Source organism: Amblyraja radiata, chromosome 5, assembly GCF_010909765.2.
Source record: "Amblyraja radiata isolate CabotCenter1 chromosome 5, sAmbRad1.1.pri, whole genome shotgun sequence".
NCBI lineage: Eukaryota > Metazoa > Chordata > Chondrichthyes > Rajiformes > Rajidae > Amblyraja > Amblyraja radiata.
The window spans coordinates 81,975,033-82,000,202 of NC_045960.1; the positions used below are offsets into that span (position 1 = coordinate 81,975,033).

At 40.1% G+C, this 25,170-nt stretch overlaps 1 protein-coding gene across 2 annotated transcripts in view; it reads right to left on the reverse strand.

Moving 5' to 3' along the window:
- asap2 (ArfGAP with SH3 domain, ankyrin repeat and PH domain 2) overlaps positions 1-25,170 on the reverse strand; it is a 144,773-nt gene that overhangs the window by 25,203 nt on the left and 94,400 nt on the right. Inside the window, exons 10-16 of one of the 2 annotated variants that reach the window (XM_033021618.1) lie at positions 21,326-21,334; positions 20,087-20,190; positions 19,253-19,322; positions 17,594-17,681; positions 15,961-16,009; positions 7,674-7,840; positions 6,369-6,502 (exon numbers count right to left, since the gene is read on the reverse strand). In XM_033021618.1, coding sequence (XP_032877509.1) covers positions 6,369-6,502; positions 7,674-7,840; positions 15,961-16,009; positions 17,594-17,681; positions 19,253-19,322; positions 20,087-20,190; positions 21,326-21,334 — 621 coding nt within the window. The remainder of the gene's footprint in view (positions 1-6,368; positions 6,503-7,673; positions 7,841-15,960; positions 16,010-17,593; positions 17,682-19,252; positions 19,323-20,086; positions 20,191-21,325; positions 21,335-25,170) is intronic. The other variant, XM_033021619.1, reaches the window with a different exon arrangement.

Consider the following 25,170-nt stretch of genomic DNA (forward strand, 5'->3'; position numbering starts at 1 on the left):
GTAGGCCATTCAGGACTGAGATGAGAAAAAACCTTTTTACCCGGAGAGTTGTGAATCTGTGAAATTCTTTGCCTCAGAAGGCAGTGGAGGCCAATTCACTGGATGTTTTCAAGAGGGAGTAAAGGGCCTGTCCCACTTGGGCATCATTTGCGCGTAATTTACGCGACATCATTTACCCATCACGACGCGCGCATGGTGCGCATTACGCGCGCATTGTGCGTGGTGACGTAGGCAGTGACGTGCGGCGCGCCAGGATTTTGGGATATACAAAATCTTTGCGAGCCATCTGCCTGACGTGCAAATGACGCCCAAGTGGGACAGGCCCTTTAGCTTTAGCTCTTAGGGCTAAACGAGTCAAGGGATATGGGGAAAAAGCGGGACGGGGTACTTATTTTAGTTGATCAGCCATGATCATATTGGATGGCGGTGCTGGCTCGCCGGGCCAATTGGCTACTCCTGCACCTATTTGTTTCTTCTATGACTCCTTTACCATAAACAACAATAACTTAATTTTAAATTTAGCTGGGATAGTATGAGGTAAAGTCTGTCTTGCCCATTCCATACCACTGTCATGCGTAAATATTACACTGAATGGAAATATATTTTATTATTTACTTACCTACACACTCGAGTCAAATTACATAGCCAATTAACCTACAGTGCCCCCCGTAACCCATCATTTATTTATTTGCCTCTGTACTCCACAATTTGAGATTTGTAATAGAAAAATTCACATGTGGTTAATGTGCACATTGTCAGACTTTATTAAAGGCCATTTTTAAACATTTTAGTTTCACCATGTAGAAATTACAGCTGTGTTTATACATAGTGTCCCCCCCCCCCCCCCATTTCAGGGCACCATGATGTTTGGGACACATGGCTTCACAGGTGTCTGTAATTGCTCAGGTGTGTTTAATTGCTTCCTGAATGCAGGTATCACATCTGGAAACTTTTATTTCCGTTTATTAACATGAGGATCAAAGTTGTGCCAATGAAAGTCATAGAAGCCATTATGAGACAGTGAAACAAGAATAAAACTGTTAGAGATATCAGCCTTAGGCTTACCAAAATCAGCTGTTTGGAGCATCATTAAGAATAAAGAGAGCATTAGTGAGCTTACTAATAGCAAAGGGACTGGCAGGCCAAGGAAGACCTCCACAGCTGATGACAGAAGAATTCTCTCTATATTAAAGAAAAATCCCCAAACACCTGTCCGACAGATCAGAAACACTCTTCAGGAGTCAGGTGTGGATTTGTCAATGACCACTGTCCGTAGAACACTTCATGAACAGAAATAGAGGCTACACTGCAAGATGCAAACCACTGGTTAGCCACAAAAATAGGATGGCCAGGTTACAGTTTGCCAAGAAGTACTTAAAAGAGCAACCACAGTTCTGGAAAAAGGTCCTGTGGACAGATAAGACGAAGATTAAGGTACAGTTTAAAGGACAAGAAGGAGCAACTGATTGTGAGTCAGATCCCTGCTATTTCTTCCAGCAGTTTGTATTGTATTGTACTTGTATTGTATCCAGGGTAAGGCGGGAGAATGACAGCCAGGGCAGTTTACTGTTCTGGATGTCAGATGTTGGAGGTCATGGAGTCGAATAGCCCTCCAGACGTCCACATCTGTGCCAGGTGCATCGAGATGGGGCTCCAAAGGGACCGTATTAGGAACCTGGAGCAGCAGCTCGATGACCTCTGTCTGGTCAGGGAGAGTGAGGAGGTCATAGAGAGGAGTTATAGGGAGGTGGTCACTCCAAAACCACGGGAGACAGACAAGTGGGTCACGGTTAGGAAGGGCAAGGGGCAAAGGCAGGGACTAGTGAGTACCCCAGTGTCTGTACACCTTGAAAATAAGTACTCCTGTTTGAGTACGGTTGGGGGGGACAGCCTGCCTGGGGGTAGTGACAGCGGCCGGGCCTCCGGCACAAAGACCGGCCCTGTTGCTCAGAAAGGTAGGGAAAAGAAGAGGAGGGCAACAGTAATTGGGGACTCTATAGTTAGGGGGTCGGATAGGCGATTCTGTGGACGCAGTCAGGAGACCCGGATGGAAGTTTGCCTCCCTGGTGCCAGGATCTCGGATGTGTCTCAACGCGTCCAAGATATCCTGAAATCAGAGGGAGAGGAGCCTGAGGTTGTGGTACATATAGGTACCAATGACATAGGTATAAAAAGAGAAGAGGTCCTGAAGGGAGAATTTAGGGAGTTGGGAGGAGAGTTAAGGAAAAGGACCAAAAAAGTAACAATCTCAGGATTACTGCCTGTGCCACGCGATAGTGAGAGTAGGAATGGAGCGAGGTGGAGGATAAATGGGTGGCTGAAGGACTGGTGCAGTGGGCAGGGATTCCAGTTTCTGGATCCTTGGGACATCTTTTGGGGAAGGTGTGACCTGTACAGAAAGGACGGGTTGCACTTGAACCCGAGGGGGACCAATATCCTGGCAGGGAGATTTGCAAAGGCTACTGGGGAGACTTTAAACTAGAACGGTTGGGGGGAGGGACTCAAATAGAGAAAGCTAGTAGACAGAGTGTGAGGCAGGAGGCAGAGAAGGGAAGCACTCGGACCCAAAATCTAGGGGAGAAAGAAGAAAAAGAAAATAAACAGAGAATAAGAGGCGTGGGTTTCTTAAATGTGTATATTTTAATGCTAGGAGCATTGTAAGAAAGGTGGATGAGCTTAGAGCCTGGATTGACACCTGGAAGTATGATGTTGTGGCGATCAGTGAAACATGGTTGCAGGAGGGTTGTGATTGGAAACTAAATATTCCAGGATTTCGTTGCTTCAGGCGTGATAGAATTGGAGAGGCAAGAGATGGAGGTGTTGCATTGCTTGTCAGGGAAGATATTACAGCAGTGCTTTGGCAGGATAGATTAGAGGGTTCATCTAGGGAGGCTATTTGGGTGGAACTGAGAAGTGGGAAAGGTGTAGCAACACTTATAGGGGTGTATTATAGACCGCCAAATGGGGAGCGAGAATTGGAAGAGCAAATATTTAAGGAGATAGCAGATATTAGTAGTAGGCACAAGGTAGTGATTGTGGGAGATTTCAATTTTCCACACATAGACTGGGAAACACATTCTGTAAGTGGGCTGGATGGTTTGGAGTTGGTAAAATGTGTGCAGGATAGTTTTTTGCAGCAATACATAGAGGTACCTACTGGAGAAGGGGCAGTGCTGGACCTCCTGTTAGGAAATGAGACAGGTCAGGTGGCGGAGGTATGCGTTGGGGAGTACTTCGGGTCCAGTGATCACAATACCATTAGTTTCAATATAATTATGGAGAGGGTCAGAACTGGACCTAGGATTTAAAAGGAGTGAATTGGGACATTTTGTTTTATGGGAAGAATGTAGAAGAGAAATGGAGGACATTTAAAGGGGACATTTTTAAGTACAGAATCTTTATGTCCCTGTTCGGTTGAAAGGAAATAGTAAAAATTGGAAAGAGCCATGGTTTTCAAGGGAAATTGGACACTTGGTTCGGAAAAAGAGAGAGATCTACAATAATTATAGGCAGCATGGAGTAAATGAGGTGCTTGAGTATAAAGAATGTAAAAAGAATCTTAAGAAAGAAATTAGAAAAGCTAAAAGAAGATATGAGGTTGCTTTGGCAAGTAAGGTGAAAGTAAATCCAAAGGGTTTCTACAGCTATATTAATAGCAAAAGGATAACGAGGGATAAAATTGGTCCATTAGAGAGACAGAGTGGACAGCTATCTGCAGAGCCAAAAGAGACGGGGGAGATGTTGATCAATTTATTTTCTTCGGTATTCACCAAGGAGAAGGATATTGAATTAAGTGAGGTACGGGAAACAAGTAGAGTAGCTATGGAAACTATGAGTTTCAAAGAAAAAGAAGTACTGACACTTTTGAAAAATATAAAAGCGGATACGTCTCTAGGTCCTGACAGGATATTCCCTAGGACATTGAGGGAAGTTAGTGTAGAAATAGCAGGGGCTATGACAGAAATATTTCAAATGTCATTAGAAACGGGAATAGTGCCGGAGGATTGGTGTACTGCGCATGTTGTTCCATTGTTTAAAAAGGGTTCTAAGAGTAAACCTAGCAATTATAGACCTGTTAGTTTGACTTCAGTGGTGGGCAAATTAATGGAAAGGATACTTAGAGATAATATATATATAAGCATCTGGATAAACAGGGTCTGATTAGGAACAGTCAACATGGATTTGTACCTGGAAGGTCATGTTTGACGAATCTTCTTGAATTTTTTGAAGAGGTTACTAGGGACATTGATGAGGGTAATGCAGTGGATGTTGTCTATATGGACTTTAGTAAGGCCTTTGACAAGGTTCCTCATGGAAGGTTGGTTAAGAAGGTTCAATTGTTGGGTATTAATGCAGGAGTAGCAAGATGGATTCAGCTGTTTGTCAGGTTGGAGGCCAGTGACTAGTGGGGTGCCTCAGGGATCTGTGTTGGGTCCACTGTTGTTTGTCATGTACATCAATGATCTGGATGATGATGTGGTAAATTCGATGATACTAAGATAGGTGGTGTTGTGGATAATGAAGTAGATTTCCAAAGTCTAGAGAGATTTAGGCCATTTGGAAGAATGGGCTGAAAGATGGCAGATAGAGTTTAATGCTGATAAGTGTGAGGTGCTACATCTTGGCAGGACAAATCAAAATCAAATCAAAATAGGACGTACATGGTACATGGTAAATGGTAGCGAATTGAGGAATGCAGTTGAACAGAGGGATCTAGGAATAACTGTGTATAGTTCCCTGAAGGTGGAATCTCATGTAGATAGGGTGGTAAAGAAAGCTTTTGGTGTGCTAGCCTTTATAAATCAGAGCATTGAGTATAGAAGTTGGGATGTAATGTTAAAATTGCACAAGGCATTGGTGAGACCAATTCTGGAGTATGGTGTACAATTTTGGTCACCCAATTATAGGAAGGATGTCAACAAAATAGAGGGTACAGAGGAGATTTACTAGAATGTTGCCTGGGTTTCAGCAACTAAGTTACAGAGAAAGGTTGAATAAGTTAGGTCTTTATTCTTTGGAACGCAGAAGGTTAAGGGGTACTTGATAGAGGTCTTTAAAATGATGTGAGGGATAGACAGAGTTGACGTGGATAAGCTTTTCCCATTGAGAGTAGGGAAGATTCAAACAAGAGGACATGACTTCAGAATTAAGGGACAGAAGTTTAGGGGTAACATGAGGGGGAACTTCTTTACTCAGAGAGTGGTAGCTGTGTGGAATGAGCTTCCAGTGGAAGTGGTGGAGGCAGGTTCGATTTTATCATTTAAAAATAAATTGGATAGGTATATGGATGGGAAAGGAATGGAGGGTTATGGTCTGAGTGCAGGTAGATGGGACCAGGGGAAAATAAGTGTCCGGCATGGACTTGTAGGGCCGAGATGGCCTGTTTCCGTGCTGTAATTGTTATATGGTTATATGATTATATGATTAACTTATATCAGAGTGATGGCAAGAGCAAAGTATGGAGGAGAGAAGGAACTGCCCAAGATCCAAAACATAACACCTCATCTGTGAAACACGGTGGTGAGGGTGTTATGGCCTGGGCATGCATGGCTGCTGAAGGTACTGGCTCACTATCGTTATTGATAATACAACTGTTGATGGTAGTAGCATAATGAATTCTCAAGTGTATAGACACATCCTATCTGCTCAAGTTCAAACAAATGCCTCAATACGCATTGTCCAGCGGTTCATTCTACAGCAAGACAATGATACCAAACATACTGCTTTAGCAACAAAGGAGTTTTTCAAAGCTAAAAAATGGTCAACTATTGAGTGGCCAAGTCAATCACCCGATCTGAACCCAATTGAGCATGCCTTTTATATGTTGAAGAGAAAACTGAAGGGGACAAGCCCCCAAAACAAGCATAAGCTAAAGATGGCTGCAATACAGGTCTGGCAGAGCATCACCAGGAAGACACCCAGCAACTGGTGATGTCCATGAATCGCAGACTTCAAACAGTTATTGCATGCAAAGGATATGCAACAAAATACTAAGCATGACTACTTTCATTTACATGACATTGCTGTGTCCCAAACATTATGGTGCCCTGAAATAGGGGGACCATGTATAAACACAGCTGTAATTTCTACGTGGTGAAACCAAAATGTATAAAAATGGCCTTTATTAAAATCTGACAATGCGCAGTTTAACCACATTTGATTTTTTGCTATTACAAATCTCAAATTGTGGAGTACAGAGGCAAATAAGTAGATGATGGGTCTTTGTCCCAAACATTATGGAGGGCACTGTAATGTCACCAACATGCAAGAAGTGCAGTGCAGCAACTTCTACTAACTGCACATTGTAAATTTTGTAGAAATTTCATTTGGATTCAAATGAATGAAATTCTTAGCTAAAAGGGACTTACCAAGAGTTCAGATGTTCCTAATACATCTAATGTAAGGGATTGTATTCTAGAATAATGAACTCCCAGCTCTCTGTGAATCCCAGAGCACTCAATGCATGTTAGAATTCCCAAATTAGTAGATAGCCATGTTGGATCTACAAAATAAAATGTAACAATCAAGCAAACAAAAAAGAGCATTATCATTTAGATTTTCAGCTGCCGCATGCAATAAATTTGTAATATTTAACATACAGCCACTGTTGGTTCATTGGCATTATTGGTTAAAAATGGGTAACTTTGAACCAGTGAGCAAAAGGTGATCCTGAGATAAGAAATAAGGGGTGCACACTCTGGGTATTATTTGAAATAGATGTTAGAGATTGTTTTGCGAGTTTCAGTTCTCCTGCGATGTGATCAACATTATCTCCTTAAATAAAATAATTATTGTGCATTGTACTGTGCATCTATAGTTTGATTTGAAGCTAAACCAACTAATCACTACTATTACAACCTTAAAACAGTGTTTAATGTTTTATGTGTCATTCCTAACTGTCCCTGTATGTCATGTTGTCACTTGCGGGTGGAGCACCAAGGCAAATTCCTTGTATGTGAATACTTGGCCAATAAACTTATTAATTAATTCATTCACATCCAGAGCCTAGAATACAGGTCGCTCTACTGCAACTCATAGTTCCACAACGTGAATTGAACAAAGTTATACATAACACGATAGATGAATTGAAGATAATGCGATTGATTAAATAATTAAAACACCATTTAGTCATAATAGGGCCTAAATGGTTATAGTGTAATTTCAATCCCGAACTAGAGAATTATTTAAAAGTTACTTTGGGAACTGGCAAGCAGCAAAAAAAAAAAAATGTCTTGAGGGAAAGAAAAATGTTTCCATGTAACTTCACTGCAGTAAACTGACACCATTACAATTTAACAACAAAATAGCTACGTTCACCACAAGGGGCGATAGAAAATGATACGCCATTGTTTCTATTGACATTTGTACAATACTTTTCTATTAAACAATGTAACATACAGTGTTTAGTATTTTTAAGCTTGTGATAACAAAAATTAACTTAGTTATTAAAAGGATCTTTACTTTTAAAAATACTGTGGGGAAAGATAACGTTGTTATTGCAAGTCTGAAACTCTCTAGCTCCTAGCCCCTTTTCCCCATTGATAAATAAGTTTTAAAACAGAATATAGCAGTGTAGATGTACATAAAATAAAATAGATTAGAATGTATAGTAAAATCAAATCATGGTAATCAATGACATTTCCTTTTAACATTAAATTGTAAATGCAAAGTACCTGGTGCTCTGCAGTCACAGCAAACGTCATTTCCCGTCATCCGTTGCACCTCCACAATAATTGCCTTTGTTAATTCCTGGACAATGTTATTTTCTCCTGTGTTATGGTCTCCCTTAAAAGCATTGTTCAAAGCCTCTTCTTTACTGTTCTGCAAAACGGACATCCAACTACAGAATAGAAACAAAGATGCAAAATGTGCATTTGAAAAAACTGCTTCAGAGAAAAACGGCTAAATCATTGAATCTCAAGCACAAGATTGACAATGTTAATTATTTATTTTAAGCTGTTTGTAATTCTTACCCTTCAAATTGATAAAATAACATATATCATGCATCCTCTGTTATTTTAAGTATACAGTATAATACTGTTTTGTTGATCAAATGTTCTTTTAAAGCCTCAGCAAGCATTTCCATAATAAGAGTTGATGAGCCCAATATATGTGTGTAATTATTAGACAAATAAGCAAATGATTTGATATGAATATCATATCTAAAAAGGCTATTTTTACACGAATTTTATATGAATAGCAATTTGGAGGAACAAATTATGTAACATCCACATTGCAACATTATTATTGACAGCACCTGTGAAAATCTAGCGATTAACCAAATTTATTAACCAAAATCTAACGATTAATCAAGCCACTCATGTGAAAGCATGACTTGTGTTTGGTTTAAACGACTGCAATTCATAATTAGTGCCATTGACAAAACTATTTTTTTTACATTTTCTTTGATTAAGATTTATGATTTCTGTTTCAAGGTGAGTACATTTGTTTCTCAGTCCATTCTAAGTACTGATTATGATCTTTGAATCCTATTATAATGTCAACAACCCACCAATTAATCTCCCCTTTCCAGATGATATCAGATTTCCAAATAGATATTCACTTTCACATTACATTAAGGTGAAAAAGAATTGAAGGACTTGCAGATAGAATCTGACAAAGGAGTGTTGGAAATATGTTGTACAGCTTATCAGCATGATCAGTCAAGCCATATTTCCTGTTTCTACTGCAACTTCCATTTAATCTTGGCTCACTATCTACTCTCCATCCAGCCATGGTTATCAAGGATCTTATTGCATCTTTAATCTGCAATTTCCAGATATGTGAAAGCTGCTCTTTCTTCCAAGATTGCGTTTTTACTACATCGGATTTTAAATTGAATATTCTGTGCAAAAGTGTAACACAAATCACATACATGATTGCGTATGAGAAGCTAAAGAAATTATTTGTTGTAATTGCTATTATACTATTGTGAAAATATGCCATGTTAAATTTTCCAGAACTTTGATAATATTCTGTTCTTTGACTCAGCAAACATCTGATTCCTCTTCCCTTCATTAAGTATATCTGTTCACTAACTTAGTGGATAATAACCTTTGTGTTCACTGCACTTTAGGAAGGACGAAATGCCCTTGGGGAGGATGTAGAAACAATGCACTGGAATGAATCCAGAGATGAAGGACTTAAGTCATTGGAAAAGCTGTGGCTGCTATTATTAGAAGAGAGAAAGCTGATCACAAAGAATGGTGGTTTAGTGCTAAAGTAGTAATCTGGAGCCAAATCTTAATGATACAGAAGCACAAATGCAAAGACAGTGAATGAACCAAAATTTTACAACTTGTAATGATGCCCAAAAAACTTCTGGAATGTGGTTATAAAAATAATCTGGTTCACTGGTCATAGTCATGTGGCATCATATCAAATGTGTGTAAAGAACCTGCTACAGATAATCATCTTGTGTTGTTCCTTTGGCGATTAATCAATACTGTTCATGTTGATTATCACTGGGAAGATCCGAACAAGGACAAAGATTAAACTCTGTGAAGCACCACTGTTGACAGAGCTGGATACCTGATGGGGGGGGAACCAACACATAGAATATCCTGCAGTACTCACTAATTCTCCAGCTGGAGATGTAATGGTCCACAAAGTGGACATGACAGGCATAACCACCTCATTCTGTGGCAATGATGTATATCCTATACCCTCAATGTTATTTGCTAACACCATAGATTTTGACCACATTTACTAGCTCAAACCAGACATCCAAATGGAGACATGGACCATTAATCAGCAACAGAATCCCATGCTAAGAGTAACAGCAGGCACATCCAAATGCAAGGTGCTCACATGGTGAAGCTGCAATATAATGCTAATACGCATGCTAACAAGCAGAAGCAGTGTGTGACGAACATATCTAGGAAATTCCTCAGTCCAACAATCAAATTAAAACTCTACAGCCCTGCCACATCCACTTCTGTAGTTTGAAAATGACATATCTTAGAATATGGCTACTCCGACATCTCAGTGACAGTAGAACCTAGCACAAACCGAGTCATTTACAATCGTATAAAGTCACTTTTATGATCCATGCAGACTTCCTCCCAGAGAAGCCAGATACAGAAAATTATATTCATTAACTTGATTTCAAGGGATAGCTGTTGTCTCGTCCTTTAAACATACTAAGTGCAGAGCTGAAGAGTTTTGCTCTAGATCCAGACCTGCCATTAGCAGTACAAGAACAGCACTGACAGTAAACCAATTCAACCAGGTATATCATATCCACTCAAATAGGATGGCTAAACAAGCCAATTACCAAGCCAGTGTCCTCTCGATCATCACTAAAGGGATGAAAAGTGTAATCACCAGTATTTTGAACTGACACTTGCTCAATAACAATTATTTTACCTGTGCTTTGTTCACATTCTGCTAGATTACACAACTCCATTTTTCTTTTTTACAGCGTTAGTCCAAACAGGGACAGAATTCCAGAGGGAGTGAAAATGACCGGCGTTGGCATCAAGACAGCATCTGACTAAATATCGTATCTATGTATCTGAGTCATAGTAAATTTGAAGTAAATGGAAATTTTAGGGACAAAAACTGTGTGTGAGGTGACACAATGTCTAGCACAAAACAAAATAGACTATTCTCAAACAAGCATTTCTCAAAGCAGTGAATCAGGCCTAATCAAATTTAATTACTCCATCAATGGAGCCTTTCTTCCACCAAAATATTAGAGGTCTGGATGTTCACTCGTAACTCCGGATTACTTAATTTCGTTCACTGCGCCTTGATAAATCCCACAGATTTTGCTGGTAAATGCCAGTTGTTCCAAATAGAGTGTATAATTATTTTGTATCATGATTAGCTCAGGACATCCATGTACCTGTACATGACATCTCAACCTTGTTCAGAGATTCGCATTTGTTAGTTCACAAGGCTCAGACGACCATTGGATCCTGAGCCAAGTCAGTCCTGGCACAGACTTGACAGACTTCAATGACCATTGTATGGCTGCAGGCCTAACTATATTTAACTAATTCATCAATGACTATTCACTTCCTCCTAGACCCAAGAGGCTGTGCCAATGTTCAAACCATGCTGCTGCAGTTCAGGGTGCTTTGGGACGGCATGAAAGGCTATTCAAGAACTGGTAAGGTGGTTGTGAACAGCAATTCCAGAACGTTCGCACCAGACCCACAAGATTTACCCAATGAAGTTAATGATTCTCAGGTTGCACTACACTCATTAATATTCTGATAACCTAATAAAATGCAAAAAAGTTTTGCTGCAGCCAAGTTTCAGATTGTGATGCCTCAAACGTGGGATTTTTTTTTGATATTTGATGGAATTGCCATCGACAGATTCCTCATTTTGAACACGTTGGGATTGCAACTGTGCCAACCACATAAATTCCAAGAGTATGTCAGAAGATGTGCATCCAGTTGCTAGTGACTCACCACATCTCTTCCCCAAGCCAATTCACTATCTACAAAGCACAAGTCAATAGAGAAACTGAATATTATCCATTTGCCTGGATTATTCAGCTTCATAAATATAAACATTTAAGAGCATATTACCACCATGACACACTTTGTCACACACTGCTATATGTGGCTATAAACAGCCAATCCTTCATCATTGATGGGATAAAATACGGGAACCTTTAACAGTTTGTACCATGGGAAGATTTCACTACGCACATTGTTGAAGTTTTACCAAACATACTGCAGTGGTTCAAGTAACCAGATAATTGGATGGCCAAAAACTGCAGGTCTTGTCAATAATGCATACACCCCATGAATAAATAAATTTAAAAAACTCACATCCAAAAGAAGTTCATAACATATGAATATTAAATAACAAGAATTAAATATAATATACTACGGTCACTGTCTTTGCATTAATGATTTAATTTATATTTCCCATTAGTTTTCATAGCAATCTAAGCAGCAATGCACAAAAATAATAAATTAGTAGTTTAATTGAACAGTATTGTGTTACTAAAGTGCAACTGTTTTCTAACAGAGATGTTATGTGACCCCAAAACCTAAAATCTTGGTTGTCAAATATAAGCAAATGCGTCATCTTTAAAAATTCGACTGACTGTTAGGCAGTTCATGAAGACATAACCACACTGTCTTTATTATTCATGAAGGATAAAGACAGAGTCTTCCCATGGACAAGAAAATAAAATCAGATATTTCTGAAGTCGTTTGATGACGACACAAAAGACTGCAATGGTGAACAATGGTCAACGCCTTCATAGATACAAGAACTTCTTTGTAGATTTCAACTTTTGAGCTTCTGCTTGCAAGTTTCAGCTTGTTAAAATGAGTTGCATTTCCTTTTGAGTTACATCAGGGAGGAGACTGACTAGCTTCCGATTCTCACACCACCCACAGCAGCTGATAGGCAGTAGCTAGTACTGAAGTAGCCAAAAGGAAAGCTGTCAGCACAACTTTTCTCACTCCTGATGCCAGCTCTGGCAGCAAGCCTACTCGTCTTCGCCCAGTGTTCCCGGACCCAGATCCAAGTGTATACTTGGCCCACACTCCGAATTCCGGCTCAGGCAGCAATTATCAACATACAGTGCCCTCAATAATGTTTGGGCCAAAGACCCATCATTTATTTATTTGCCTCTGTACTCCACAATTTGAGATTTGTAATAGAAAAAAAAAAATCACACGTGGATAAAGTGCACATTGTGAGATTTTAATAAAGGCCATTTTTATACATACACTCCATCCAAGGACCCAAGCAGTCTTTCCAGGTGAAGCAGAGGTTCACTTGCACCTCCTCCAACCTCATCTACTGTATCCGCTGTTCCTGGCGTTAACTTCTCTACATCGGTGAGACCAAGCACAGGCTCGGCGATCGTTTCGCTGAACACATCCGCTCAGTCCGTCTTAATCTAGATGATTTCCCGGTGGCCCAGCACTCAACTCCCCCTCCCATTCCCAATCTGACCTTTCTGTCCTGTGCCTCCTCCTCCATTGTCAGAGTGAGGCACAGCATTCGAGGAACAGCACCTCATATTTCAGGTACACCCCAGCGGTATGATCAGATCACCCTTGCTTTCTCTGTCTATCCCCTTTCCCGTTCTCCCACTAGTCTTACTGTATTGCCGCCTACATTCTATCTTTGTCCCGTCCCCTTCCCTGACATCTGTCTGAAGAAGGGTCTCGACCCGAAACGTCACCCATTCCTTCTCTCCAGAGATGCTGCCTCACCTGCTGAGTTACTCCAGCACTTTGTGTCTACCGATTTTTATACATTTATAGTTTCACCATGTAGAAATTACAGCTGTGCCTATACATAGTCTCCCCATTTCAGGGCACCATAATGTTTGGGACACGGTAATGTCATGTAAATGAAAGTAGTCATGTTTAGTAATTTGTTGCATATCCTTTGCATGCAATGACTGATTGAAGTCTGCGATTCATGGACATCACCAGTTGCTTGGCGTCTTCTCTGGTGATGCTCTGCCAGGCCTGTATTGCAGCTATCTTTAGCTTATGCTTTTTTTGGGGGCTAGTCCCCTTCAGTTTTCTCTTCAGCATATAAAAGGCATGCTCAATTGGGTTCAGATCGGGTGATTAACTTGGGCCACTCAAGAATTTACCATTTTTTAGCTTTGAAAAACTCTGTTGCTTTCGCAGTATGTTTGGGATCATTGTCTTGCTGTAGAATGAACTGCCGGCCAAAGAGTTTTGAGGCATTTGTTTGAACTTGAGCAGATAGGATATGTCTATACACTTCAGAATTCATTATGCTACTACCATCAGCAGTTGTATCATCAATGACGATAAGTGAGCCAGTACCTTCAGCAGCCATACATGCCCAGGCCATAACACCCCCACCACCGTGTTTCACAGATGAGGTGGTATGCTTTGGATCTTGGGCAGTTCCTTCTCTCCTCCATACTTTGCTCTTGCCATCACTATGATATGTTAATATTCATCTCATCTGTCTACAAGACCTTTTTCCAGAACTGTGGTTGCTCTTTTAAGTACTTCTTGGCAAACTGTAACCTGGCCGTCCTATTTTTGCAGCTAACCAGTGGTTTGCATCTTGCAGTGTAGCCTCTGCATTTTGATTCATGAAGTCTTCTGCGGACAGTTGTCACTGACAAATCCACACCTGACTCCTGAAGAGTGTTTCTGATCAGTCGGACAGGTGTTTGGGGATTATTCTTTATTATAGGGAGAATTCTTCTGTCATCAGCTGTGGATGTCTTCAATGGCCTGCCAGTCCCTTTGTGATTTGTAAGCTCACCAGTGCTCTCTTTCTTCTCAATGATGTTCCAATCAGTTGCATTAAGGAGGCAGTTAAACACACCTGAGCAATTATAAACACCTGTGAAGCCATGTGTCCCAAACATTATGGTGCCCTGAAATTGGGGGTGGGGAGACGACTATGTATAAACACTGCTGTAATTTCTACATGGTGAAACCAAAATGTATAAAATACACTAATAAAATCTGACAATGTGCACTTTAACCACATGTGATTTTTTTCTATTACAAATCTCAAATTGTGGAGTACAGTGGCAAATAAATAAATGATGGGTCTTTGTTCCAAACATTATGGAGAGCTCTGTAGATGTTACTTTAATTTATCTATTAAAAATCATGCCTTGAAAACCCGAAACGTCACCCATCCTTTATCTCATCAGATGCTGCTTGACCTGCTTACTCCAGCACTTTGTGTCTATCTTTGGTATATCTGCTGCAGTTCCTTTCTACACACTGAATTCTTCCTGCACTTTGTCTCCAATAAAAACACACAGCCCAGGTTCCTGACCACAGCCTCAACCCATACTGTGATATTTCATTAGTTGTCAGCACAAGATATCATATGCAATCCAGCTCATGGTAAACAGGATTTCCTGGACAACAAAGGAGAGACCTCTAGAGGAAAGTGGATTGTTAACAACACTGCTAGTAAAATACATCCGACTTTGCAAGTACATGTCCTACAGATAGTGAGTTAGCAGTTAACAAAGACATTATAGGTCGTAATACAATTTCTACATCAATATCTCATCAATATTTCTTCCCATAATTACATTGATCATATTGAAGCAAAAACATTCATCTTGCTCATAAAGGGAAAAGGTCATCCATTAAAATGAATGCAATCCTGAAAACTACAAATAACAGTCTCCACTTTTGATATGACGATCTAACGCACCCCTTGGTGAACAACGCAAAGATAAGTTTGAATATGTCAGTTAATGTGTAGGACCACCCATTTAGCTTCATTCAAATCTACCCCATTGTGGACATTGGACTTTTTCTATGAAACAGATGCACTACAATGTCGACAACTATATTCTGCTCTCCTTTGCTCCACGTCTATTGTACATGGGGCGGCACAGCAGATTTGTTGCCTTACAGCGCTAGAGACCCGGATTCAATCCCAACTATGAGTGCTGTTCATACAGAGTTTGTACAATATCCCTATCCCCATGGGATTTCTCTGGGTGCTCCGGTTTCCTCCCACATTCAAAAGACATGCAGCTTTGCAGATTAATTGTCGTGTAAATTGCCCCTAGTGTGTAGGTTGTGAAATTGGGATAGCAAACAACTGGTGTATGGATGATCGCTGGTCAGCACAGAGCCAGTAGCCTTGTTTCCACTGTATCTCGAAAATAAATTAAAATTGAGCTTAATTTGATTATATTTTTGTATGGTGTATATGATCTGTTTGAAGAGCAATCAAGACAAAGCTTTTCACTGAATCTCGCTACAGATGACAATAATAAACCTTAACCTATTACAAGATTTTATACATTTCTAAATTTAATTAGTAATTCACAGCTTGACGATATAATAAGTTTTACATTTTATATCACCATCATACTGATCCGAAATGAATACCAACTCATGAAAGACAATTTACAAAATAGAAATAATTCTTTGCTACAAAAATATATTATTAACAATTCTTCTTCAACTATTAAGTGTTTTCATTAGTATTTTTAAAACTTACACTTGGCATTCCTGTTCATCGTCCACTTGAAAATGGTATGTTCTATCATCTAAATAAGAAGATGCATCATTATTTTAGTACTCCAACCATTAGAAAAGCTGCTTTCATACACTATCTGAGTTTTGAAAGACAGACTCTGTGATATATTAGCAAAACATTCTAAAATAATTTTGGCTTTCTTTAAAATATCTCAATGAACTTAGTTTCATGGAAAATTAACTTTCTAAAATCTTTCCAAAATATCTTCCTAACAACTTTCTACATAGCTTCCATTACAAGCATTATTAATTGATACAGCAAGATATAAATCAGCCACAAAACCACGTGAGAAATGCAATGAAGTTTAACCCAGGTAACTATGTAGTGTTGAACTTTGGTGAGAGGTCAAATGTAAGGGGAAAGATTTCAGTTAATTCAGGATAACTGCGCAAATGTACAAACGGATCTTGGTGTCCAAGTCCATTGGTTCCTGAAAGTCGTAACACAATAGATAGAGTGGTAAAGGTGCCATATGGCATGCTTGCCCTCATCAGTCATGGCATTGAGTATAAGAGTCAGGAAATTATGTTGCAGTTTTATAAAGTTTTGGTTCGGCCGAATTTGGAATATTGTTTTGATCGTCCCTTTCAGGAAGGATGTGGAGGTTTTAGAAAGAGTACAGAAGAATGCTGCTTGGATTAGAGAATATCCATGCAGCTTTCTTCTGGATATTAGCTACAAAGAGGTTGGACAAACTTGGAATGTTTTCTCTGGAGCATCACAGATTGTGGGCAGCCCTAATAGAAGTATCTAAAACTATGAGAGAAATGGATAGGAAATACAGTCACTCGAGGACATTTATAGGATAGCCAAAGACTAGAGGGAATAGCTTTGTCAGTGGGGAAAAGTTTAAGGAAGATGTGAAGGCCAAGTCTTTTTCTTCGCAGAACGAGTGATGGATGCCTGACATGTTCTGCCAAGGATGGTGATGGAAACAGATACAATCCTGGCGTTTAGATGTTTTTAGATAGATGCATATGCAGGCAATGGTGGCATATGGATCATGTGCAGACAGAGGCGGTTAACATATCATCATGTTTGGCACAAACCATGGGCCGAAGGGACTGTTCCTGTGTTGTTCCGTTCTATGCTTTGTTTTCTTTGGTGTGCCAAAGGCTATATGGAAGTCTGATAGAAGTTTCGAAATTGATGTGAGACATAGATATTGTAGACAATCAGTTTATTTTTCCCATGGTAGAAATGTCAAATACTTGAGGACATAACTTTAAGGTGAGAGGGGGAAGAATGTAAAGGAAACGTGCAGGGACCTTTTTTTGCTCGGTGGTAGATGCCTGTAAGGGGTAGTGGTAGAAGCAGATACGATAATGGAATTTAAGACTCTTTCAGATTGGGACATGGATATGGAGGGAATGGAGGAATAGGGCAGAAAATTTGATCGGTTTTAATAGAGAAAATCCTATTACTTTCAAGTTTCAGTGAAATTTATCGCATGTTTTGCATATTTATATTTTAATATTTTTTTACTATCTGTCGTTTTGCACATTTGTGAACTTAAATTAACCATTCACAGAAGTGATTAGGCCCTTGCAGTTTTCGTATAAGCAAGCGCTTTTTAAAATATCTGGGAACATACGTGATATCAGATCAAAACATTTTTTCTCTTCAGGATTTGCTTTCACTTGACATGTAAGTAGATTGAGTTTTGCTGGTGGTGTATTAACCTATAAGAAAATAAAATATGATTGAAAACTTTTAGACAAAACTTTAGTAGCAATAGCACATCTACTGTACAGTAGTATTAACCACTCAGAACAGAAAATGACAGCCTTTTATCATACAATATGTATACAATCAAATTAATTCCATTATTGCATACCACTCAATATTACTATCCATAGTTTCAATATAGAGTAAAAGAAGGAAAAGTATAAAACCAAATTTTCAACCATCCAATCAGTGAGCAATTTGAATAGTAAGTATTTTTCTGATAGCTAATCTTACAGTACAGGTGCACAACCTTTTATCCGGAAGCCTTGGGACCAGACACTTCTCGGATTTCGGAATTTTTCGGATTTCCGAACGGAAGTTTTTAGCGTAGATTAGGTAGGTAGCGCGGGCGGCTTGAAAAGCCTGGAACGGCTGCCTCCTCCCCGGAGACCGGGGAATCATTGTAAATCATTGCTTAAATGTTAGTCAGTTAGTTTGGAGGGATTTTATGTGGTGGGAGGGGTGAAGGGGGAAACTTTAATTCTTAGTCCCCTACCTGGTCGGAGAGGCGGGGAGCGGGCAATGCCTTACCAGGTCGCCGTGCAGTAAGCTCCGGAGCGCTGTGGCCGCCGACTCCCAACATCGCGGAGCTGGGGGCTGCGGGCGTCCGGCCGCGGGCGGCGCCGGTTGGAGCTCCGACCCCGGCAACTCTACCCCTGGCTGCGCGGCGCTCCAAATCCAGCGCCGCCCGCGGCCGGACTCCCGCAGCCCCAGCTCCGCGATGTTGGGAGTCGGCGGCGTCACAGCGCTGGGATACCAGCGGGGAGCGGGCAATGCCTTACCTGGGTCGCCGTGCGGTAAGCTCCGGAGCGCTGTGGCCGCCGACACACAACATCGCGGAGCTGGGGCTGCGGGCGTCCGGCCGCGGGCGGCGCTAGATTTGGAGCGCCGCGCAGCCAGGGGTAGAGTTGCTGGGGTCGGAGCTACAACCGGCGCCGCCTGCCCCAGCTCCGCGATGTTGTGTGTCGGCGGCCACAGCGCTCTGGAGCTTACTGCACGGTGACCCGGTAAGCCCGCTCCCCGCCTCTCCGACCAGGTAGGGGACTAAGAATTAAAGTTTCCCCCTTCACCTCCACCCCCCCCCCCCTCCCTTCACATAAAAGCCCTCCAAACTAACTGACTAACATTTAAGCAATGATTTACAGATGTTTAAGTGTCTCCCCGGTCTCCGGGAAGGAGGCAGCCGCTACAGTAGCACAGACCTGAGTTGACCGTGGGTCGTTTCGGGTCAAGTTTGGCGCCAAACGCGAGCTTTGGTGTGCAGACGACATCCTGGAAAAAATGTCCGGTTTTCGGAGCTTTTCGGTTTCCGGAACTCCGGATAAAAGGTTGTGCACCTGTACTTGGCAAGACGGTTGTAATTCATTCCTTTATTCTGCTAAATTACAAGTCTGAAATCTGCTCCTTTTAAAAGAGAACAGTTTGCTTTTTTAAGAAACATATGTACTCATTAGAAAAATAGCTGATTTGGAGAAAAAAAATCTTCAATTTCAATGGAATAAAATACAACTTTTTATAAACTTACAGTTCCATGTGAAATTGTCAGATAACCATTTTTTACTGTACACTTCCTTTTCTGCCACACTTTCCTAAGTCTGGAAAAAAATACATTAACATTAAATGTGCACGTAAAGTAGTTTGTCACAGTATCTCTACTTCTCAGAAAAATTACTTGGTTTAATTTGGGAATAATTATCCAAATGGGAGTAATTCTGTTTTGGACCTCCAAATTTGATGTCATTACAATAAACCTCCAATGCTATTGATATTTGTCTACTACAATGGTGCACCTCATTTTGTGGGTCATGATTAGAATCTATCCCAGTTTTAAGAGCGATACACAAAATAACATTATTTATTTTTACCATACATAACCAGACACAATAGAACTCTGATAATCCAGCATGCCTTAGGCTTTTTTGCTACCCAGATTTGCAGATTTTCCTGACTATGCTATTAATACCTCAACTCTTCTTTAATTCACTATTTTTAGAGATTACACATTAGATAATAAATCTTCCAAGGTAAATTGAAAGGAAGCGTGGGAACCAGGACCCCTGTGAATGGTAAAGGAGCATGGGAACCAAAGCCACTGTGGGTGGAAAGGGAGCACGGCAAATATCACCTGGTGAGCAAGATGTCAAACCATCAGGATTTCCAAATATCGCTTGGCAAATTATTGGAGTATTACTGCACTGACATATTTAGTCTTGTTGTTTAAAGACAAACACTTGGTTCTCATTACTCCCTCACTATTTCTGTACTTCTCCGCTCACTGCCCCCTCTTTGTTTCTCTGCTGCTTTGAGAGAAGTTCCTTAGATGGACAGTTATTCTTGAATGAAAATAAAATTCACTTACCCATCACTTTTTTTATACAATGCACCGCATTTTTCTGTTCCATGTTCTTTGTTTCCCTGAGGTTGATGCAAGCTGTACATCATGCTCTGACGAACCTGAGAATCCTAAATGAAGTAATCATTTTATACATCTTAGGACTCAATTTAATCAAGAAGAATGGCAGAATGGTGAAACGTTCTCCCTAAATTGCTAACTCTGTTCACTCCATTTATGTTGGCTAATTTGATGCTATTTTTTAATTGCTGTTAGTATGATATTCTATTAACCATCAACACTCATTTATCTCAATAACCGTCTAGATAATTTAAAATTGGTTAAATATTAGTTGAACCATGCAGAACCGACTCGTAGATTTTCTGCTAATATAGAGGATATTGTGCCATTTGAATTTATCTACTCCAGTAGACTGAAGTGTATTTATGTGTCTTTACAGCAGGAAGGAAACAAGTGCAGATCCATATGAATATTACTTAATCTGCAAAAGATGATTCCATGTACTATGGTCTGTAGCAAAGATTAGAGGTCAAAAGTATCATGAAACATCTGACAGGAAGAGCAAGTACTCCAATTACATGCATTAGCTTTTTTTTACCTTTCTTGTTCAGAAGTCATGCTGGGAAATATGACACCATGCTCTTTTTTAAAGAAAGCACTGCAATTTTTTTATGCATGGCCATCGTAAGCAACTGATTTTCAATGATATAGTACTTCAAAACTTACGATTCTAATCTATGCAATCTTTATAGTAATTGATCACCATTAGTCGAGTAGAAATAACATGCATTTTAACTTCTTATTATTTCAGACAAGCTCAGACTTGCTAATTTTGAATAAGGGTAATTTGCTTGTGGACTAAAGATGAAATCATCAGCTGCACTTACAACGGGAAAAAAACCGCTTAACAGCTGGATTTTGCTTTGTAAATTCATGCAAAACTGGTCAGAAATTAACGTGTTATTTGAGGGTTAACATTTCTCTGTGTCCTCAACACTTGTATTAATTTCAATGTCCTAATCATGCAATTTTAAATGCTATCATAACACTAAAATACAACCTTTAACAGATTAACACATAGTTTACTTTATGTCAATAAATAAATGTAAATTTGTTACTATTAAAAAGGCAAATAATCTTATTCAAATGAGGTTTAAATACGAAGAATGCTCTCTGATTAAAATTAAACGGCAGATTTTAAGTAGACAATATTTAACAACCAGACAAAATACAAGAATAACTTACTCTCCTAGACTTTGATCACAAAGGTATTTGCATTTTGGAAGGAAGCAAAATGTATCCTTTAGTTGCAAGAATATTTAGTTGCAAAAATCACATTTAACAGTTACCATATATTATTGATCATATATATTAAGAGCAGAATGAAATTAGTTATTCTGTATTATCTGATAAACCACTTTATACAAACATTTGTACTAACATTAGGAACTCTTCGACATTGGTATTTTTTCACAGTAACATTTTTCTCAAACCTTATTTGATCTTGAAAGCGCTGTGTGTTCAAGTGGATTTCAGTAATTTGAGCAATGGAATATGAGTAGGCTGCTAGGTCCATATATATGGTCCATTCAATCAAATCACAGTTTATCTGTTGCTCGACTCCATTTAATGCAATTTGTAAACCAATTCAAATTTGCCACATTTTACACCCTTGCCTTAATTCAATTCATCTTTCCTCAAAAAGGTACACCGATCTATCTTGAAAAATTTAATTGAACTAAAGGAGTATTGAAATATAGAGATTAAGTTACCAAAATGTACAAGAAATGAGAGGTTTATAATCAGCTAAACAGAAATACAAGGGCATTACCGTACAAGCATTTAAAATTTTGAACTCTTTGGGATTCCAAGTCTCAGAACATTTCTACATTTTGGCAATGAATGAATGAGTCATCAATGGCTTCATCAAATACTTTGAGCATGCGCAAACATAAATGCCATCGGTATACTACAGCTTGATTACTGAGCTTTAAATTACATCTGCAGTGAAGCTGCTTTAGGCTTAACAATTTCCCATTAAGTTTGAAGATAGCTCCATGGGAAGTTCTTTTTGGAGCTGAGGTGCTAAGGTGCAACATTACAGTGAGAAAAAAAATGCAGTGTAGGGCCAGTGATGCAGCTTTGTTTAACACCAATCTTTACCAAGATTGGTTCTATTATGGGCAGCACAGTGGCTCAGCAGTAGTGTTGCTGCCTTACAGCGCCAGAGACCATGGTTCGAGCCTGACTATGGGTGCTGTCTGCATGAAGTTTGTACGTTCTCCCTGTGACCTGTGTCTGTTTTCTCCGGGAGCTCCAGTTTCCTCCCATGCTCCAAAGACGTACATGTTTGTAGGTTAATTGGCGTGGTAAAATTGTGAATTTTAGTGTGTAGGATTGTGCTAGTCTACGCCCATACACCGATCGCTGGTCGGCGCAGACTCAGTGAGCCAAGGGGCCTGTTTCCACCTGTATCACTAAATTAAACTTAACCAAAATAACCCTTAACCTTATGCATGCTTGCTGTCATGAAGCAAACACAAGAGGGAGGTGGATTTCTCTTTAGCACTGAATTTGAGGAGGTATTCCAGTCATTCATAAGCAATGAAGTACAGGCTCTGGTGAGATCTAGAAAGGTTGATGCTGCTCCTTATGTTTTTCTTGGCATCATTATGCAATGAAGATCATGTTCATGCTATTCAAGATAGACAGAATCCATAGAGCAAGTTAGAAATCAGCTCTTTAGCCACTGGAAGGAGGTTGTTCAAAAGGATTTGTGATGACTTTCCCCTGTGGCTGACACCAAGAAGATCCCTCTGTCATTACCACAGTTTTACTTGCCTCCTTTCTTAAAGATGATCATGATCATAGCATCTCTGAGATCTCTTAGGATTTCAGCAGGGAGACTGCATCCTTCCAAAGCATTGTTTTTCAGATGGAATGTGGCTCTCAATTTCTTATTGGTTAAAGGTACCAATGTCAAGTTCAAAGTCGTGATTGATGAGTTCTTTGAAGGGTTTTTGCAGCCTTGGGTGTTTACGCTGCGGATAGCTTTTACCACCACTGAAGATTCTGAGCATGTCATGCCATCAGTGAGTTCCTTAGCATTGTGCAGTCTCTATCCATTATCTGTCCTTTATTCACCCTCTTCAAATCAGAGTTAGTTCGTCATCTCATAGAAGCCACGTCTCTTTGCAAGGTCCGGGTCAGCACCACGGAGGCGTGAAGTGGGGCCTCTGCAGCAGTGAGGCCTCGGCGGCGGCAACGGTAAAGCCTCGCAGCGATGGGGCCTCGGTGGTAGTGAAGCCTCGCAGCGGCAGCAATGCCTCGCGAGTCGACCCATGGTCGACAGTCGACGAGAGCATCGAGGATCGCCGTGGAGGAGGGGAAGAACAATGGAGGACCTGTCGTGGGGGGGGGGGGAGAACAAAAATAGGAGCCGGCATGCTTTGTAACTTTGTCAGCGCCATAGGTGGCTGCTATTTGTATACATTGGATATGCAACAAAGATTTTCACTGACAATAAAGTATTCCAATTATGACTGATGTCAGGAAAGCCCACGAGCTAAGGACATTTACTGTAGGCTGAGACTTAGTGGTTTGCCTGTAAGGCGCTGTTCAAGATGAGTTATCAATACTGATTTTCTTGTGGCAACACTTCCATGGACGTTGATGGTCAGTTTGATAAGGATATAAAGTAAATTAGGTATGATCGGTCCAACAGTCATCAGTACCGATCAAGGCTCAGTTGATGGTAAAGCGATATCTCGCCTGGATGATGATTCAACCTATTAGGTGCCACTGATTGTACGAGGAGTGCTGACATGATATCTTGTACTTCATTATAACAAGACTATGCACAGTTTGTTAAAAGAAAGCCCCATTGGAATTAGCCTATCCTATCATCCTTTGTCTACCACAACATGCAAAGGAGAGATTAGGTGTGCTACCAAAGTCAGGGACAAGTACATGGATAAGAAAGGTTTAGAGTGGATATAGGCCATACGCCGGCAAATGGGACTAGCTGAGATCGACAACTTGGTCAGCATTGGCGAGTTGGACAAAGGGCCTATTTTTGTGCTGAGAGAATATGCCTGGGAACATGGTTTGTTAAGCAGAGTTGTGGGTCAGGAACATAGTTGTGCAAATGAGTTTGCGCAAGCTTTGACATCAAAATCATTACACTGAGTGAACGCAACAGACAGGATATGGCAAGTTGAAAGAGGCTCAGTACTAGCTCAAATATAAAGAAAATATATATTTTTTACATTTTGTCATGCAAATTTATAGACGGCTACAAGGTGTTATAAAACAGAATGACTACTGATTGTTAGGTTTGCATTAAACAAACACAGATAAAATACTAGTTGCAGGGAAGTTATATTAAAAATGATTCCTCCATTCAGGGTTTGAGCCATGGCATAGATACATGTGGTAGTAACTTATTTTAGTATTGCAAATTCTACACAAAAACAACACACTAATTTTAATCATCTATCACTCAATTTCACAATTCTACACGCAAGTCTTAAAATCTTGCCACTGAGGTTCTGCAAATTCAATAGAAAAAGCATGCAATAAATAATTGGCAGGGAAATGTTTAGTTTATTTTAGAAATATAGTGTGGAAACAGCCCCTTCAGCCGACCGAGTCTGTGCCGATCAAAGATCCCCCGTACACTAGTTCTATTCTACACACTAGGGACAACCCGGGTCTCTGGCGCTCTCAGGTAGCATCTCTACCACTGTGCCGCCCAACACATTAACCTCCAGCAGATCAAAATAGTGGGTCCAAGAAAGCCACCTTGTAGTTTTTTTAATTGTGGCTAACATATGCTGTTAAATGCGACACAATTTTGTCTCTTATTTTCCCCATGTTTTTTACCCTATAAGAAGCAATTGTGATTGAATAGGTCAATTTGAGGAATATTTTAATTAATCACGAATCAAAACATGTAAATATTCTATATTCATCAAAACTTTAATGACTATATTTTCTTTTAAATTGAATTTCTCAATCAGACATCAATTCTGACAGAAATCAAACCTTTTACTTAACTTGGGGGTGGGGGGGGGGGGGTGCGGGCGGGA